Below are 16,527 nucleotides of genomic sequence, written 5' to 3'. Positions count from 1 at the left end.
CGTATTTAGATTCATTTGTGAAAAGTAAATAAATATTTAAATTAATAAATAACAGACCCAAGCAAAGACTACAATTATATACTGCACAACACAAAATGCACATTATTTGATACACATGGGATGTTGTTGGAGCAGTTGTGAAACTGTTATCTCCTGTAAATAACGATGTATTGTGTTGTGCTATCACATTCTAGCTGACGTTAAATCGGAGTCAGCACACATCACCATTATTTAAAGTGGCTTGCTCAACCTCGAAGAGAGTCCAGGTGTTCTACTTGACTTTTTTTTTTTAAAGCTCAGATTACGAAGTGGGGTGGGGGGATTCATCAAACTTGTCAGAGGTGGGTGTGTAGGTCTTGCAAATTGTTTTTCTGTTGTATGTTCTACATTAATTAACTACAAGTAATGTTTTTATAAGGAAAAAAAGATGAACAAATAGATTGGAGTCAGTTGTTTGAAAAGTTTATCCAATACCTTCCTTAATGCTCTTGATAATGTCAATGCTTGTTGGCCAAATCAAAAATTTAATTATCTTAATGGAATCATGTTTTAACTCATTCACTGCCAGATGATGTGCAAAAATGTGTCCAGTCCAGTGCCAGGGTTTTTGTCATTTTCACTCAAATTGCATAACCCACAGAAAGAAAATCATTAGATATGTTGCAGTAAATTAGAATGTTAATGACTGACTGATACTGTATCATATAAATAAATATCGCTGAAAAGGTTTCTTCAGCCGTCATCTGGACATACATACATACATAAATATGTACATACATACATATGTATGTATGTATGTATGTATGTATGTATGTATGTATGTATGTATGTATGTATGTATGTATGTATGTATGTATGTATGTATGTATGTATGTATGTATGTATGTATGTATGTATGTCCTGTTTCTCAGCTGAACTACTGTATTCTGCTAGTCTTGAAGGACGTTTCAGCTCTCATCCAAACAAGTTTCATCAGGTCATGCAGCACAACTTGGTTAGGTTCCAGGCTGAGGTGATGGCATGGAAAACCCAACTATTTTCACTGCAACTCCGACTGATGCATCATTCAGGAAGATCTCAGGACGTCATTCTGAATACGTCGTTAAACACCACACGTCACTGAACCGCTTACATAGAAAATACAGTCCCTCCAGATTGAAACCTGAAAAGCTCTCAGGTCGGCTACTTTAAGATTACCGGCTCTTCTCCGGGGTTTAAACTAAATATGGCGAAGCTTCCCTGAGCCACCAAACTGACCAAATTGGCAAGAGAAGGAAGACAATTGACACAGTTTGGCACAGACACTAACATTTTATCATCAAATTTGACATTGTGAATTTTCAATGGAATTTATAGTCTTAGAAGTTATTACAATATTTTAAATATACTATATATATATATATATATATATATATATATATATATATATATATATATATATATATATATATATATATATATATATATATATATATATATATATATAAATCTCTACCAAAGCCTATAATGTTATTTTTCTGTTGTCACCAATTCTTGTTGAGTGTCTGGGGAAGAACCATTTGCAACCATGACTGCCTCGAACCTCCCCCTCATGCTGGTCACAAGTCTGATGTGGGATGGCGTACCCTCGCTCAACCAATGGGTTTGAGGTCAGGACTGCTGGCAGGTCATTCCAATCTCTCCGCTTGCAAACTCTGGTGGTAGTCTCTGATAAGGCTCACTCGTTGGGGACCCCGATCATCCAAATCTCAGCATGTGGGCTCATGACTGAACATCACGTTTCTTCTCTTCCATGAGGTTTCAGTGGACTTAATGGTAAAGAGTAAATTGTGTTGGGACTTAACTCCAATTTTTTCCACAACCTGGTTGAACATCATTTTCCTTACAACTGGCATCACAATCCTTGGGAGGCATACTGAGCAGCAAAAGACAATCTTCCTGTGTTCGAGCCTTTGTTTACAGTGTCCGAGCGAACATCTCTGACATTACTTTTCTGAGGACCATACTCAGAGGTGCATGTTACCGATTGGGTGGGTACCAGAAGCAACAAAAAAATAAAAAAATAACAGAATAAGCTTCCAGGCAATGCCAGAAAAGATATGGCAGTTTTCATGGGTGCATCCCATATCCTCACCATTGCTCTCCACTCTCCTTATTCGTGTTCCATACAAACGTGGCACCACTTAAGAGTTCATAAGATCATTCAAATGGAATAATCAGTACCAAAAACCATTAACATAACAGGGAAATAATCGACCAAACACAGATCTCCTTTCTTAAAAAAAAACAAAAAAAGAACTTCTATCAATTACATTTTACAATGTAAAGTTGGATCAAAGACTTTAAGGGTTGGATGGATGACTGGGTTGCTCCAATAAATCGGTATTTTTTTCAATTCAATATCTCTATTTTCATGTCACTAATGGCATAATTATTGCTGTTTAAATGTTTTGGTGGAGTGTTCACTAACTATCAAGGTTAGTCTTATATTCCACATAGACAGAGCATGTTTTAATAACAGATTGATAGATAGAAAAACACAGTTTTTTGGGGAGATTTTAAGGGCCATGCTTGTGTCCCAGGCAATCATGTGCAATGTTTTGAGACGCCGGTGTTCTAATGTCAACGTTTCCTTTGCCTCGCCGTTCAACACAATGTGGCGCGGTTGTGACAAGTGAAAACTCTCAGCGCATCTTTTGTCCCAAAGACAAAGAAGTTCTCAAAAGAAAGTCTCGAGCTGGGCTTCATTAGGCGAGGCCTCCTCCCGTGGACCGAGAATGAAATTGACATTTAATACAATTAGTTGAGCAGAAAACAGCTGCCAATCACTCTTAAAGGGGAAGGATTCCAATTAATAAACCCTCCTCGTAATCCCCTTGTTTCACCTCCCACCAGCCTTGTCCACCTCTCCCTCCCAGCCTCCTCCCCCCTCTCGTTTGCGCTCCTCTCCCCAGTGCACGCTGTCTGAACTCCACTCCCAAAACTTTCTTCGTCCACAACTCCGAGTGTCTGGCTGCGCTGTTTTGTATGTTATAGCTATACTTCTTTTTTTTCCTGCCCTGCCCAATGAGATGCGATGCGAACACAAGCTGCAGAGTGAGGGCACCCGGAGGAGTAAATGTGAGCAAAGGAGCATCAGTAACTGAGCAACACCTTTACTCATAGCAGCAGGTAAGTGGTTGTGGGCATCATTCGGACTTTTTTTCCTCAAGTGAGCTTAAGAGGTCTTCTTGAGTTCTCATGAGCAATATGGTACATCTGAGAAGTTGATAGCATCAAATAGTGAACCATATTTTATATTCTGAGTACATATTTAGCCCACAATTGTTCAAAATATTGTTTTATATTTTTGCTCTTCCTATTTAAGTATGTAATAGCAGGCGTAATTGTTTTTTTTTTAATTACAAAATTGTAACAATCAAATGTAAATAAAATAATGCCATGACTAATGTGAACTTCATTAGATAGATGAAAAACATTTGATTAATAGTTTATAGTAAAATTAATATAACATTGGTACATTAAGTATTTAAAGCAAAAAAAAGACGAAAGAAAAGTTTGTCACCTGATGAAAAAAAACGAAAATTAATATTTCATTCAAATAACAAAAATATTGATTCAAAATTTCACATCAAGTGTGTGTTTCATGGCTTTACTGCTGTGAAATGTAGATTTCTCCACTGCGAGACTAATAAAGGCAAATCCAATCCAATCCAAAGTAAATGGATGGGTAACACTTAATTGAAGATAAGTAAGAGAGTGAACAATTAGCAAAAACAATTCTGTTAAGTATCCAAAGCAAGAAAAAATCATTTAAAACGACTGTTCTGTATGTTTTTTTTTTCTTTTCATTGACTGTATGGACTCGTGAAATCATCACAAACTATAAATTGCAAACTTTGATGTGGGTTGGGGTTGATGGACGACAGATTAAACTGATAACATGTGGAACGAAAACTGTGATCTCTGAATAACCGAAAAAAATAGATCCTAATCAGTAAGCAGGTCTGTGTAAGCTCTCAGTCGTACAGGAGTGGTCCATCAATGAGAAGGTTTCTTCAGCCGTCATCTGTACAAATTTGAAGGTTTCGGATGTTTACTCGTGAGGACATTAAAGAGAACCAACTAGCCTTCTTGGATTGTAAAGTAATTATAAAAGAGGACAGCGCGCTAAAAAAAGAAGTCTTTAGGAAGGCTCCGCACACTGACCAATACTTACTTTTTGATACTAACCAGCCTTTACAACACAAATTAGGAGTTAGGAGAACCCTACAGCATAAAAAACATATCAGGCGAGCACGCACTAACTGTGGGTACCCTCAGTGGTCATTTAACAAATGTCAGAAAGAAAGAATAGGGAATGAAACCAATAATTCTCAAGATACAAAAAGGAGAGGAGTAGCAGTACCTTACATTGCAGGAGTTTCTGAAAAATTACAAAGAGTCCTTTGGCAACATAAAATTCCTACTTATTTCAAACCGATAAACACGTTAAGACAAAAATTAGTGCATCCAAAAGATAGGCTACCAAATGAAAAACAAAGTAATGTAGTTTATTCCATACATTGTAAGAATGAAAATTTTAAAGAGCAGTCCATTGGGGAGACTTAACAAATTCTTTAAAAAAGGCTATCAACATCGCAGGGATAATACAAGTGGGCCTCAATCGGCAGTACATTTGCACCTAAAAGCTAGCAACCACTCATTTGACGACAATGAGTTTCAAATCTTAGCGAAAGAACATAGATGGTTTGAAAGGGGGGTAAAAGAAGCGATTCTTATAAAACAACAAAATCCTTCATTAAACCGGTCTGGTGGGGTGAGGTTCAATTTGGATCGCTCATACAATAGCCTGCTTAGGCAAAACAGGTTAGGCAACTTTCGCAATGCTGATGAGGCGATACCGGTGGGAGTGGGGGAAATGGGCCAGTCGTTAGTCAGGAATGTAGGAACAATCAGTGGGGCCACAGGGAGTGGTCCTCTGCTCCCCCCAACCTGAGAGTAGGGATCTATCATAGCTGTGTCCGGTGCCGCCATGGCTGGACATTAGGGATATATAAATGGGGCCGATACGACCAGTCAGGCTTTAGTTCGCTGACGAAGCCTCTTGGATAGGAGGCGAAACGTCCGAAACCTTCAAATTTGTACAGATGACGGCTGAAGAAACCTCCTCATCGATAATCAGTAAGCAGTTTAAAAAATGAAATAATAGATCAAAAAATATGAAAAAGGTTCACAAGAGCATGTATGTAAACTCAGGTGTACGTCTGTACAAAGATTTTAAAGAGAACTATTTTAGAATCACTCTTGTGTGTGTAATGACACAATTGTTTCCAGATCGTAGTTCGGGGGGGCAGTCACCATTTCAAGCTTTCTTACATTCTGTGGGTGGATGGAGTTATGGTTGCAGTAGGTCCAATTTGGAAGCTAAAAGTCAACAGTGAAGGTTTGTGTCCTCTTAATGGTCCAAACTTTGAAAGTCGAGGGGATAGACTTTAGGACCCCCCGCCACAGTCCACAGCTAAGCGGGTTTAGACACACGTCAGGCTTCCTCCAAGGTAACGAGGTGATCTCTGACCTCCTATTTGCACGGCGTCGCTCAATTAGGCCTCCTCCCCTCTGGACGCAGGAGCCGCTGAGGGGCCCCACACGCTCGGATGCATTTATCACTGGATACCATGAGCATGGTGGACGACAGCTGCCTCTCGCCCAGCAACTTCCACGACCTGGCCAAGGGCGGAGGCGTCACCGTGGGAGGGCACGTCCACAGCATCGACGTCATTCTGGGATTCAGTAAAGACCAGGATTCCCTGCTTGGCCCCGTCGGGGTCCCGGGGCCTCAGAAGGTGGGCGTCGAGGGCTTGGCGGAATCCGGAAAGCAGCACGAGTCTCACCCGTCCTACAGTGGCCACCTTCAACCCCTTCAAGATGATAACTCGGACCAGCAGCACCAATATCAGGGTGAGTTGGGCTTGGTTCACTTAAGCGGACACGGACCTCACACACCTCACCTGAACAAAATATGCGATGATACCACATTTTAAAAAGTATTTTTCAAATAATATACTGTTGCCGTTGATAGAACAGATTGTGTCTTGTCAGTTGTCCAACTAACTAATACATTAATAAACTAAGATAAGAGCATCATTATTTCAATATGCAGTGATGACCTCGATGACGTTGCTCGCAATTCAAAACACTCATACCTCAAATCTTCCTTTCCCATTGAAGTGAATGGGAATGATATTAATCTGTTCCAACCCCCACCACCAAAAAATGTATTAGAATGTCACTCCTTAATATTGTACGTTTCCCAAAAAATATGCATCTGCGGTACTGACATAATCAAATAGAATAAAACAGATTTTGTCACACATTCACCAGTTGAATGGAAATGGTGCTGCTCTATCTGGTGAGCCCGCCTTGACTTCGGGCCAGCATAAGACAAACAGGTGCATACATGGTCATTAAGCAATCTCAACTCTTCTCCGTTCATCAGTACATCACTAATATTAGTTATTTTTCACAGAAGAGTATGATAGTGAGTAACTACTGTTATATTGTCTGTCTACATGTGTTCCTGCACCATTTGTCTATTATCTTTGTTTTGTTTGATTTGATAGTGGAATTGAATTGTGGATGGCAATGAACAAGTTGAAGCCTTGTTTTTGAAGACTTCTATTTGCCAACTGCTGTTTGTTGTGAACCTAATTGCACAGATTGATTTATATTTTTCTAAAAAAAATGCCTGAATACTCAATGATTTAAAATCTTCCATTTATGTCACCGGTGTTGACAGATTCAAAAACAAAATGTTTTGCCACGTTGCCATGTCCAGTATGTTGCATTAAATGAGCTGTGTGGGCTGAGATTGGGAGATAAATCACAGAACAAGATGGTGCTGGGGGTTTATGCCCCCGAAGGCCAATCCCATCTCCTTGTGGAATTCCCCCTAATCTTTTCTTGCGTGCAGATTAGAATCCCCCGGCCTTTGTTCTGTTGTCGCCGTTTGGTTATGTGGATGTCTAATCTGAAGCTATCTTTACATCTGACAGGTGGTCGATGACTTTGTGGCACAGACATGACAAATATTAATTCCCATGAATTTGGGAAGAGTACATGCAGCAAATGAAAAATGATGAGGATTGCAATTCAAACTTGATTCACATATACACGAACGAGTCTTTAAAAATATGTTTTTTTCTTCAATCAGTGGCGTGATTTCCGGGGGAACATGGGGTGATATAAGATGTTTGTCCTGCCCTGAAGCTGTTGTTCCACTCCAGTTCTCTAGGGGGCAGTACTGTGCATTATTTAAACCGGTGTATATTCTTTCTATCTGCTGGTTCACTGCCCCACTTGGCCCCAATACAAACAGACTGTAACATAATTATCTTATTAATCTGTGTATCTAGACTGAGTCCCCACCAAAATTAAAGGCCGGTCGCTTATGCAGTTCTTTCTTCATAATGCATCTTTGCTCAATGACTTTAGATACCAAGAAATACTACATTTCAAAAGCAACCCAAAAAAAAATCATGTCTTACAAAAATATAAAATATTACAAAAATAATATTGACTCAAAATGCAGCTTGTAAATAGAAATGATGAATAGAAAATTTTGCATAGACAAAGAATGCCAATCTATCTTTGGTTTTACTGTACAGTGAAACCTCTGTTTCCAAACCTCTTGGCTTACGAACTTTTCGTTTTACGAACGTTACATTTATGAAAATTTTACCTTGGCATACGAACAATTTTTCGGGATACACATGGAGCGGCCACAATGAGTGGTGTGTCGTTCGCGAATAAGCCCGTTCTCCTAACAAGAAAATGGTGGCCACTGTTTTTGTCCTCTATTCCCCACCCTCAGTCTTCGGTTAAAGCCACGTGATTGGTCAAGAACGCAGCAGTGGGGGATGGGGTTACAGACAGAGAGAGAGGGAGGCCGTTCTCCAAAAAACAAAATGGCGTCTTCGGTTAAAGCCACGTTATTGGTCAAGAACCCAGCATTGGGGGCGGAGGGGGGGGAAACATTAAAGAGACAGGCAGACAGAGAGAGAAAACACACACGAAAGGGAGATGACTGAGCTTGAAACAAAAAAACAAAAGTGTGAGAGTGTGAGAATAGTGAGAAAATGAATAGAAAACAGTTAAAATATCCCATCAATCAAAGGTAAATAAAATGACTTTATTGTACCGTACAGTTTATTTCTTTAATAATAACACTATAGCACATTTATTATACATAAAATAAGGTATATTTTGTGTAGTTTTAAGGCTTAGAAAATTAGGAAGTAGAAAATTAAGTTTAATGGGGACCTGGGAACGGATTATTCTCATTTTAATGGTTTCCTATTGGAAATTAATTTTTGGGATACACACTTTTCGGCTTACACACTCTGTCTGGGAACCAATGAAGTTCATAAGACAAGGTCCCACTGTATACTGGTATTCTGATTCTGATTCTGATACAGTAAAGTCTCGTTATATCGATATCGGATATATCAATAGTCCCGGTTATATCGATACTATTTCTATGCACGCACGTAGAAAATTACATGCAAACAGGGTCGGATATATCGATAGTCCCGGTTATATCGATATTTTTCGGACTCCCTTGAATATCGATATAACGAGACTTTACTGTATTTCTTTTCTGTTTTAATGTTCAACTTCTTCCGGGTTGAATGAAAGCTGGCGCGTCTGGGTGCCGCTGCTCACCCGGAGATGTATCCTGTACAGTGTCCTTGAAAGTTTGGAAAGGCAATTATAAATAAAATGCATTATTATTATTATTATTACAAGAAGATACTGGCTTATGTCCCCTTGTGGCTACAGAACAAGAAACTCTCTGAATTTAATAAAGATGAAGATGCTCAATAAATGGCTCCCAAAAACAAAATGGTCATTGGCACAGCAACATTCAAAAAACAAAACAATACTCAACATTTGATGACAATACTCTGATCTTACCATGCCCGGATAAATACAGAGGGTTGTGTCAAGAAGGGCATCTGACGTAAAAGCTTGGCCAAAAAAACGTGAATCATCAAACCTCTGAAGGTGGATGACACTGATTAGCTGTGGCAACCCCTTGAAGGGAAAAGCCGAAAGGAAAAGATTATTATTATTATTATTATTATTATTATTAAAATAATGATAAATAATAATAATCACTTTATTCATTTGTGTATTTAGCATTTATCATTTGTCTTTTATTATTTATTATTTATTTTCATCAACTACAGACCTGACCTAGGTGGCAATAATCTGCATTACAAAGTTACATTGAACTGTCACACACAATAAGCTTTTTTCATTGGTATGCCACCCAATGGAAGTTTTGTTTTTGTGTACTCCATGCTCACCACAAAAAAGTAAACAATTCAAAAAAGATATATTTTCACACGTGAATTTACAAATAGATCAATGTCGATAAAGAAATAAAATGAAAAATGAATCTCTCTTTTAAGTGGACCAAAATGTTCCATGTTCCAACGTGGCACATTAAAACGCCTCCTCACTACTCCATGAGGCCATTTGCGATGACGTCCTCCCTTTGTACAGTATGTATAACTGTCCCGTGAAGTCAGGCCACTTCCCCTCGGATGAGCAACTTTTCCCAAGTTGGGTGTCATTCACCCCCGCCCGAGAACTCCCCTCTTCCCCTCCCTTGTGCGCTGGCTGCTAAACAGTGGGCATCCTTCAGACTAGCGACTGTGATGGGCTGACAGGCGCAAGAGTTGGTCGCTGAACCACACCCGACCTCGGGCCTTTGTCCCAGCACGGCCTTTGTCATGGCTGCTTAATGAGAGCTCGATAAAGAAGGCTCCGCATCCAGCATTGTCGCCGGGCGCGCTCCAGCTCGCCACTTGAAAGAGCACCACGACCCCTCCTTTATGTGCCACCGGCTCGTCTCATTCTCCGAAAACAAGCCGACTGCTACATGGCCCGCTCGTTTGCTTTTTTCAAACAATGATGTCACATTCAGGCTACCAAGTGGAACATTCGAAATGAATGCAATCAGCAGTTCATTTCTGACTTGTGAATTAATGCGAGTCGGGTTTTCTCAACCTTGATGGGGCCGAGACACATACATACTGTATTTTACATGGAAAATAGCAATGTGACACGTAGTGGCCATCTTTGTGGAATTTTTGAGAAAACATGGGTTGAAAACTTTGAACGCTTCCAAAATTCTCCCTGACAAACAGATTCATGAAAAAAAAGTTTGCCGAAGCTCAGGACCCATTCGACTGCCCACCCTTCTCTTCTCACCAATTAACTTCCATTTCCGCTAATTTAGTTGAGTGTTTACGACAAGTCTCCGCATTTGAACAATGGTCATTTGGAACCCCCGATGTCTCAGAGCAACTGGTGGGTATTTTAAAATCAAACAATAGGGTGGAGGAGAACATTTAAGAAAAATCACATCGTCAAAAAGGCCAACAGCCCCACCCACTTAAAAAAATCTCCATAATTTTGTAGTCTACTGCAAGTTTTTTTTCTTACAAAAGGTAACCCAATTTAAGACCAAGAATTTAAACTCATAATAATTAGCAACTGCTTATTAGCTCCATTTGTCAATAATAGCGAAAGAGCATTTGTCATTTGTTTGAAATTTACATCCGTCATTTACATTCGAAAATGTATTCCAATGTAGGATACTTCGGTTTCAGAATCTTGGATGTACAATACTTACTATCCAGGCCGTGGCAATTTTATTTTGTCAGTTTTACTTTGGGAGCAGAAAGGGTGGAAACAAGTTGAACAAATACGATTGTCAGTGTTTACGAACCTCATTGAGGTTGAGAGGATTGACGGCTTCACTCATCTACAGTAGCTTAATGATGCATGTCCAACTCATAACTGCTTGTTTGGAATGTGCCCCTCACATTCTTCAGTTCTACTTGATCTTCATTTTGTAAATGTTAGTTATAGTCTCCCAGTGGACTAGTGGTGAGCGCGTCGACCTCACAGTGCAGAGATCGTGTGTTCAATTCCATCTCCAACCTCCTTGGGTGGAGTTTGCTGGTTTTCCCCGTGCCTGTGTGTGTTTTCTACGGGTACTCAAGTTTCCTCCCATGTTGCAAAAACACACATGGCAGGCTGATTAAACACCATCAATTGTACCTTGGTGGGAGTGTTAACATGGGTGGTTGCTCGTCTCTGTGTGCCCTGCGATTGGTTAGCAACTGTTCAGGGTGTCCTTCGTCTGGGCACAAGATATATAAAAATATAAAAATACTCATGTACTTCCTTATCCGCCGTGAAAAAAAATATAGTTTTACATTTGTATCCCCCTACTGGCTAAGACACACACCAGCCACACAATATCCATGAAATAATGTCTGAAATCATGACGCACAAACAGTTGAATTCTGCACTTTTTATTTTCTTGTTATTACTGTGTAGTTCAATGAAATCCAATACTATACGGCACAGGTGTCAAAGTCAAGGCTCAGGGGCCAAATTCTCATAAAGCTTGTCAAGTGCCATGATGCTTGCTAAAGTCCGAACTAAAATTTCTAATTGTCCCGCATAATAACAGTCATTATTCTTGACTTCAGGTTTGAAAACCAGTTATTCACTAATTTGTTGTGCGTTCTGTATGTAATATGTGGAGGAGATGAAACCTACTCATGGTTTCCCCAAATTCGAGAGGAAACTACAGTAAAGTCTCGTTATATCGATATCGGATATATCGATAGTCCCGGTTATATCGATACTATTTCTATGCACGCACGGAGAAAATTACATGCAAACAGGGTCGGATATATCGATAGTCCCGGTTATATCGATATTTTTTCGGACTCCCTTGAATATCGATATAACGAGACTTTACTGTATAACTACAAAAAGAAAATGTGAATAAAGTTATCATCCTTATGTTTTTGTGTAGATGCTGACCTGTTTACCAACAAGTGCGAGGACGAACTGAGGAAGGGCATTGAGAGCGATGAATGCAAGTCACCGGACCCGGGCAAGGATGATCAGCCCAAGAAGAAGCACAGACGCAACCGCACCACCTTTACCACCTACCAGCTTCACGAGCTGGAACGTGCCTTTGAGAAGTCTCACTACCCTGACGTCTACAGCCGCGAGGAGTTAGCCATGAAGGTCAATCTCCCCGAAGTCCGAGTTCAGGTAAGACTGGTGTCATCGATTCCAAAGTCTGGTTTTCTCTGCTACACCCCCAGAGACAACTTGGGAGCAAACCGCAGTGGACTGGTTTTGCACACCGTTAAGCTCATGACCAAAAAGACTATAAATCCTTTAAAAAGAGCACTGTCCTTGTCAAAATTGTCTATTCATACGTTTGGCTTCATAAACAAAGGTCAGTGGTGGCTTTCTAATATGTTCAAATATTTTCTGCTGGAGACTTAACGAATACCCACATTTCAGTATTGCCTAAATCCGACCTGGCAGCTTAACTCTGAGTTTGGTAAACACGATGATAGGACACCAGCAGCTCACCAACAAGCCGCCGGGCCGTCTTGCCAAGTCAAGCGATTATACCAGATAATTGGGCAAGTCGCAGTTTGTGTGTTTCCAAACATATTAAGACTTTCCAGTCTCTCCAGTCGCTGTGATTCTATCACGAGACGAGACGTCATAGCCAAGTCAACAGAACTGCTAGCCTGGTGGAGACTAGTCTGCTGATATGGCAAAGTAGAAAGAATAACTGAATAACATCTTCAATCTCCAGGTGTGGTTTCAGAACCGAAGAGCTAAATGGAGGCGTCAGGAGAAAATGGACGCCAGCACTATGAAGCTCCACGACCCGCCAATGTTGTCCTTCAACCGAGCAGCGCCGGTCCACTCCACCATGGGACCCATGAGCAACTCCCTCCCCTTGGATCCGTGGCTGACCTCCCCCTTGTCCAGCGCCACGCCGGTCCACAGCATCCCGGGCTTCATGGGCCCGGCTCAAGGCCTCCAGCCCAACTACCCCGGCCACGGCTTCCTCAACTCTAGCCCTCATCCGTCCATGGGTCAGGGAATGCAGAGTATGGCGGCGCCTCCCCCATACCAGTGTCCGGCGCCGTACCCCGACAAGTTTCCGCTGGAGGACATAGACCAGCGCAGCTCGAGTATAGCCGCACTGAGGATGAAAGCCAAGGAACACATCCAGTCCATGGATAAAACCTGGCTACCCATGTGACTAACAACACCGAGTGACTCCTCAGAGTGCTGACATGATCGCACGTTCGGAGGGACCTTACCCACAATGCAAAGGAAAAAGATACAAAACTGGGGATGGAGGGACTTTCTTTTTACGTTTTCATTTTGCTTTTTTTGACATCTCAAGGACATAAAGTGGATGAGTGATGTGTTCTCAAACTGCCCTTTTTGATTGTGCGGCCATATTTTTCATGGCTATGGCTCCATCTTTACAAGTCAATTGAATCCGATTATTAGATTGTACTTTCTGCTGTTTGTTTCTGAGTTTTATCCCCTTGATTCCCTTTCTCCCTATTTTTAATTGTATTTTATTTTTGGATGTTGGGGGTTGGAATAAATGGAATCTAATTGCCAATTTGTTAATGGTCTAACCAGAGTTTACAGTGCAAATGAGCATTAGGGCAACACACTGTCACAGAATTTGGATTTTGAATCTTAAAAAAAAAAACACAAATTAACAAAAATTACCACTTAGCCTCATACATATCTTTTTTTCGGGAAAATACAAATGCATGTCTATGCTCTCCAAAGACATATTTTTTTCTGTCATAAATTCCCAAGTTTAAAAAATACAACTTTCTCTTACCTTTAATATTTATCACTTTATTCATCTAAAATCCCAACTTTATTCTCATAAGACTACAGGGGGAAAACGTGTTTGGTTTGGAGAATTTTGACTTTTCCTTACTTTTCGTGACTTCTTTCCTCCCCACCAAAAATGTAAAATTCAAACTTTAATCTTGGCAGATATTCCATTGTCAAGGCCAAGTGCCACAGTGAGTGCAGGGATGGTGTTGGGATCTGATAATCTCAACCGTGCCTGCTTGTCTCAATCAAACAACGTAATTTCCATCAAATTAAAAAAATGTCTCTGTAAAAATACTTTTCCTTGTGAATGTAAGCCTTTCTATTAAACTATCAGTAAATATATGTTTTTTATTAATTGATTGAGTTTGAAAATCACACGTTTTGTGTCCACTCCCAAAAAATGCTCAATTCAACGTCCTCATAATACAGTATACTACATAATATTTAGGGTTTTTTTTCTGCTCTTTTTTAATATAAATCAACATTTTCAGCGTGCCCTGAAATTCATTTGTAGGTTTGATGCTGGAATGGTTTCTTTTTTACTTTTTTCAGAAGTATTACTAATTTTTTAACTAAAACATAACTTTTCATGAACACACCTGTAGTTATATTCATTCATTCATTCATCCTGTGGGGTATGTTAGTGTAGATCAAGGGTGTCAAAGTCATTTTTTTGCAGAGGGCCACATTATAGTTATGGTTTCGTCTCGGGGGCCGTTATGAATTTGGGGAAACCATTAGAATGGTTCAGCTCTTCCACATATTACATGCATAACGCATGACAAATTGATGAAGAACTAGTTTTCAAATCTGAAGTCAAAAATAATGACTGTTATTGTAGTTTACATATGACAATTAGACATTTTCGTTCAGACTTTAGCAAGAATCATGGCATTTGACATGCTTGATTTGCTTTTGCGGGCCGAATAAAACGATGTGGTGGGCCAGATTTGGTCCCCGGGCCTTGACTTTGACACCTGTGGTGTAGATGGTACTTTTATCAATAGCTCATACTGTACAACTATTTTTTGGGGTGTGGGTTCATTTAAGCCTGCAGTTCACAGATGACAAAAAGGACCCTTCTTAAAATAATAAATGAAATAAATAAACCTTAACTGAAAAGTCACAAATTGCTCAAAAGACAGCAATGTCAGGTAAGACGGCACCTTCTTAATGGGAATATACCAAAAAAAAAATAATCATGCACTGTTGCTTTGTTGGTGTGCTGTCATGCTTTAACGAGGCAGCGACGGAATGTAGCAAGTTAAAAAAAGAGGGGGTAGGGCTGCAATGGGGGGAAAAATAACAACTGTTTTGCTTAATTTCTTGTGCTTGAGTGGCTGTTGGAGGAGAAAGGCTGTTGGCAGCTCAGTGTTGGGTGGCTGCGCGTACGTGCGGGGCACCACCGTGTGATGCGTCACCCCACATAGTTCAGCCTTTGTTCAGCACAATTGATCCAAGTGCATTCTCTTTGTCTGCACTTGAGGGAGGGATGCGGGGTTGGGGTACGAGGGTAGGGGGCTTGGTCTCAGGCAGGACTAAATAGACCCTTGTAACCATTTGTGGGTTTTTTTCCAATCAAAGGAGGGGAAGCATTGATTGGGGCTGCTATGATCATTAGTGACACTATATTGGTCACGTCCATCTGTTCTTTGAGTTTGGCTCCAATTGTCACGAAAGTTCAGACGCTCACCTAAACACAAAGTGAATGGTTGGAAGATAATTATCAATCAGCTGCTCATTTTTGCATTGTGTGGTGTTTGTTTATCTCTTTGTTTTTTTGGTATTGCGGGTTATTGTTGTTTAGACATCTGATTGGACCTGAAACTGTGGACAAATGAGGATTACCTTGCACAAATAGAGCTTCCCACGTGTGTGATTTGGGACCACGAATAAGCCAAAGTTTTATGGACAAAACTGCACTAGATGGCTTTTCTGTTTGTTTGTTTGTTTGTTTTTTTGTTTGTTTTTTAATGGCACATGGTTTCTTTTTTTTTAACCCTGTGACGCTGTATTGTTTGTAGAAGTACGTGTCATCGTGATAGTAATTTCTTTCCTTTTGTCTGGAACATCAAGGTGCATATTCTAGAAAGACATGAACAAAGATCTACTGGAAATAAATATAGTTTGATAGAACATGTGTCACCGCTTTCTCACTTTCATGTTGACCCGCGTGCCCATTCCCACAGTTTTCCCCCTTTCCAGTAAGTCTAAAGAACAATCCAAGATTACAAGAGAATAATCGTTGTCATCTGACATACATGCGCGGAGACATTTTTCTTTTTCCTTGGGCTTGTCACTTGTGCTCCAACTCCCTCTCTCTTTCTCTCTCTCCCTGCTTTTTTCTACCCTTCCTAGTCCTCCATAGTTGGATGGCAGGGTGCCAGCCCGTTAAGAAGATGAGACTCCAATCAATCAGGGCTTCCCAAGGGGGCCTCTGACCACAGGACCTGGCTTCCTAATTGCCCCCAAGCAAGCCAGCGAGTGAGCAACTGAGCGAGCGGCCAGGCCGTGAGGCGGGGAGGCCTGCAGGCTGAGACACTGTCACACATGTTGACGTTTTGGCCGCTGCATCACTTTCTTGGACAGATGGACGCCCATATGCACGTTGACACGTGGATACAGTAAGAGGGTAATGTTTAATGTTGCAAATTGTGGGACGAATAAAGGTTTTCTGATTCTGATTTACATGTTTCTATTATCATCTAACCAAATATATCTGATGCATCACACTTTAGGGGCTTGTTGTTG

The 16,527-nt window shown here is 40.5% G+C and overlaps 1 protein-coding gene across 2 annotated transcripts; it reads left to right on the top strand.

The window, feature by feature from the left end:
- Nucleotides 1-1,590: 1,590 nt before the first annotated feature.
- On the top strand, nucleotides 1,591-15,912 carry rx1 (retinal homeobox gene 1). Of its 2 annotated transcripts, none has more exons than XM_089001401.1 (4): nucleotides 1,591-3,171; nucleotides 5,608-5,961; nucleotides 11,906-12,150; nucleotides 12,713-15,912. In XM_089001401.1, the coding sequence occupies exons 2-4, from the start codon at nucleotides 5,658-5,660 to the stop codon at nucleotides 13,166-13,168; spliced, it is 1,005 nt and encodes a 334-aa protein (XP_088857527.1). In that variant the 5' UTR covers nucleotides 1,591-3,171; nucleotides 5,608-5,657; the 3' UTR covers nucleotides 13,169-15,912. The 2 variants fall into 2 exon arrangements, with proteins under 2 accessions (XP_088857527.1, XP_088857526.1); XM_089001400.1 differs by having other exon boundaries at nucleotides 1,592-3,171; nucleotides 5,630-5,961.
- The last annotated feature ends 615 nt before the right edge of the window (nucleotides 15,913-16,527 follow it).

The sequence above is a fragment of the Hippocampus bargibanti genome, linkage group LG07 (genome assembly GCF_051943395.1).
Source record: "Hippocampus bargibanti isolate YZ-2025 linkage group LG07, ASM5194339v1, whole genome shotgun sequence".
In the NCBI taxonomy this organism is placed as follows: domain Eukaryota; kingdom Metazoa; phylum Chordata; class Actinopteri; order Syngnathiformes; family Syngnathidae; genus Hippocampus; species Hippocampus bargibanti.
This window is presented reverse-complemented; position numbering and strand designations above follow the sequence as displayed.

Coding starts and splice junctions, on each gene's coding strand:
- rx1 (XM_089001401.1), top strand. CDS start 5,658: ATGCATTTATCACTGGATACCATGAGCATGGTGGACGACAGCTGCCTC. Junction 5,962..11,905: donor CCAGCAGCACCAATATCAGG/GTGAGTTGGGCT, acceptor GTTTTTGTGTAG/ATGCTGACCTGTTTACCAAC. Junction 12,151..12,712: donor TCCCCGAAGTCCGAGTTCAG/GTAAGACTGGTG, acceptor TTCAATCTCCAG/GTGTGGTTTCAGAACCGAAG.